Source organism: Alosa pseudoharengus, unplaced genomic scaffold (assembly GCF_046254945.1).
Source record: "Alosa pseudoharengus isolate Yale_2024_CS ecotype anadromous, Long Island Sound unplaced genomic scaffold, YU_APseudo_1.1 YU_APseudo_1.1_scf_284, whole genome shotgun sequence".
NCBI lineage: Eukaryota > Metazoa > Chordata > Actinopteri > Clupeiformes > Clupeidae > Alosa > Alosa pseudoharengus.
The window spans coordinates 17,501-21,095 of NW_027468712.1; the positions used below are offsets into that span (position 1 = coordinate 17,501).

Sequence of the window (3,595 nt, forward strand, 5' to 3'; positions counted from 1 at the left end):
GCTGTGCTTGTCAGACCTGATGGGTTTATTTGACTCCTCTGTGCTGTTTCTCTCCCTCTCTCCCTTTCTCTATCTCTCTCTCTATCAATCTTTCTTTCTCTCTGTCTATCCATCTCTCTCTTCAGGAGGCTTGCTCTGCGACGACCACCAGCCACTCTCCCACCACCTCAGAAGATATCCAGCCGAAGATCCTGTGAGTTCACCTGACACACACACTCACACACACACACACACACACACACACACACACACACACACACACACACACACACACACACACACACACACACACACACACACACACACACACACACACACACACACACACACACACACACACACACACACACACACACACACACACACACACACACACACACACACTCACACACACCTATACACACACACACACACACACATATACACTTATGCAGACTGGCTCATCATTCCACTAGTTTACTCTCAGTGACCCTGAGAAGGTGCCGGTGGGGAAGGGGACTGCTGGCTAAAGTGGAGGCAGGACTGAAGGTGAAGAAATGAGGTTGTTGAGGGGTCAGCCCTCACCATTCTCATCCACACCTCTACCCTGCTCTACCTTGTGTGCTCATTGGCTCATTTGATCTCTCTATCATCATCATGCTCTCTGTTTCACACACAAACACCTTTCCTCTAACTGTAGACTACCCTTGAACCATATACTGTAGATGTGTTGTGTAGAGAAAAGAAGTGTTTTCCACTCTCTCTTTCTCCCATTCTCTCTCTATGTGTCAGCACGCATGTGTGTGTGTGTGTGTGTGTGTGTGTGTGTGTGTGTGTGTGTGTGTGTGTGTGTGTGTGTGTGGTGTGTGTGTGTGTGTGTGTGAGAGAGAGAGAGAGAGAGAGATTGCCGTAAATCACCCCCTTTTCTGTTTTATACATTAATGTGTTTTACTGTGTGTGAACACACCGGCCACTATTTCAGTGTAACATTCTCTCTCTTTCTCTCATTCACACACACACACACACACACACACACACACACACACAGACACACACATATATACACACACACACACACACACACACACACACACACACACAGACAGATGTTGTGCGTGAGTAGCCAGGGACTGAGCATGGAAACGCACCAGGAAAGGTTTAAAGCACAACTGTAGGTTCCTAACAAAATGGCAACATCTTACAGCAGCCATATAGATCATACAATTTGAAAACTCTCTCACACACACACACACACACACACACACACACACACACACACACACACACACACACACAGAGACATAAAGTGCCTCATACATGCTCTCCAAAATTAACAAAATCTCTCTCACTCTCTCTCTCTCTCTCTCTCTCTCACACACACACACACACACACACACACACACACACACACACACACACACACACACACACACACAGACGTAGTATCTGGCCTTTGTCGAGTCGCCGCTCCGCTCTAAAGCGCACGCTGGCCTCCGCTCAAGTCTACCTCGACCTCGTCATACCTCGGAAAGTGACCCCTCTCTCCATCTGGCCCAAGCCAAGCGGGCTCACGCTGTAGCGAGCTGACAGCCGTCGCGTCGGGCCTACGAGGCTGATGGAGACCGGAGACCACCCCGGCGGCCAGCTGACGAGGCCGAGACTTAGCGTGGATGACAGGCACGGCTAATGCAATAACCTCAGGCAGGCTGATATTAACGAGCTCTTTAGGAGAGGATGGATTAAATGTCCATGCATCGGCGCTGACAGAATTTTAATGATCAGTAGGAATGTAAAGTGCGTGTGCGTGTGCGTGTGCGTGTGCGTGTGCGTGTGCGTGTGCGTGTGCGTGTGCGTGTGCGTGTGTGTGTGTTTGTGTGTGTGTGTGTGTGTGTGTGTGTGTGTGTGTGTGTGTGTGTGTGTGTGTGTGTGTGTGTGTGTGTGTGTGCGTGTGCGTGTGTGTGCGTGTGTGTGCACATGCGCTAAAGAAGCCATATTGGCAATTGTGAAGAGATCATTGACATACTATTTGTTGTTGTTGGGGATTGATCTGTGTGTGTGTGTGTGTGTGTGTGTGTTGGACAAAGGGTCATAGGGAGTGCGTTGTTCCCAGTGGTCAGTTGCAGAGGTCTGCTGTGTACTTTTTACCAAAAGCCGCGTCACCAACTCGCAAACAATCAACATATGACAGAGATTTAGGTTGTGTCATCTGGAAAGTTCCACAGGCATCTTCCTGGAAGCCTGTGTGTGTGTGTGTGTGTGTGTGTGTGTGTGTGTGTGTGTGTGTGTGTGTGTGTGTGTAGGGGACCATCTGTCCATTGGCTTGTGTCTGAGTGACATCAGCCCATAATTCAGTAGGTGATGATGAGAGGTCAGAAGGAAACCTCTGGCAGAGGGATAGAGCCACAGACAGACAGAGAGAGAAAGAGAGAGAAATAAATGAAAAAAATGTGTGTTTGTATTTTTACCTGTCAGTGATGCCCCCCCCCCCCCCCCATGAATCCACATACGAGTTGTCCTGACATTTCCTCCCATAGATGTGTGTGTCTTTGAGCCTGTACTGTGTTGCCTATACTGTGTGTCATTACATTAAGAATAGGAGCAAATTGGAATCAGAACTAAAGACGCACACCTCCAGATTAGAGTCACACACACACACACATGTACACACACACACACACACACACACACACACACACACAACTCTTCTTTCTTTTTTATTTTCTTTCTTCATTTTTGTTTCTCTCAATTTTGACTCTTACTTTCCCATGTTCCCTTTTAGCTCTCTCCGTCTTTCCCTCTTCCCCTCTCCCTCCCTCTCTCCATCTCTCCCTCTTTCCCTCTCCCAGCCTCTGTCTCGCTCATCTCTTTCCCCCTTTTCTTTCCAACCATCACATCACACCATCTCACTCCCCATGCCCACTTCCCCAGAAGCTCCGTCTTGTTTAGTGTTGTCAGATCGGCACACACAAGGGAAGCTTGAGTAGGCGTCTGCCACCGCAGTCAGCTCTGCATCCTTAACGTAGGAACAAGATGGCAGATAGCAGATCAGAGCAGCTCGGGTTTCTTCCCTCAACTCTCTCTCCCTCTCTCTCTCTCTCCCTCTCTCTCCCTCTCTCTCTCTCTCTCTCTCTCTCTCTCTCTCTCTCGCTCTCTCGCTCTCTCTCTATCCCTCTCTCTCTCCTTCTCTCTCTCTCTCTCCATCCCTCTCTATCTCTCTCTCTCTCTCTCTCTCTCTCTATCCCTCTCTCTCTGCGAAGGAGTCAAACCCACCGCCAGTTCTGCCGGTCTGCCTCATGATCGAGGCCGACGGCTGTTATGTCTGCTGCATCGCCCCCGGGTGTAGCCACGCGTTTGTGGGAAATGCTGTGTGTGTGTGTGTGTGTGTACGTGTGTGTGTGTGTGTGTGTGTGTGTGTGTGTGTGTGTGTGTGTGTGTGTGTGTAAGAGGAGACGCGTGTACTGCTGTGGAGATGCTGTTGTTTCTCTCGCGTGTGTTTTGATTGAACCCCTGTTAGGAGGAATCAAGACCACATGAGGAAGAGGAAGCACTCTTTAAGTGGTTCCAAATGTTGCCCTGTCACTTCCCTCTTTCTCTCTTTCTCTCTCTTACATACACA

The 3,595-nt window shown here is 49.2% G+C and overlaps 1 protein-coding gene across 1 annotated transcript in view; it reads left to right on the forward strand.

Moving 5' to 3' along the window:
* The window catches only part of LOC143099450 (MAGUK p55 subfamily member 7-like), a 2,190-nt gene extending 1,963 nt beyond the window's left edge, over window positions 1-227 (forward strand). The window contains exon 3 of the mRNA XM_076262441.1: window positions 126-227. Coding sequence (XP_076118556.1) covers window positions 126-207 — 82 coding nt within the window. The 3' untranslated portion in view covers window positions 208-227. The remainder of the gene's footprint in view (window positions 1-125) is intronic.
* The last annotated feature ends 3,368 nt before the right edge of the window (window positions 228-3,595 follow it).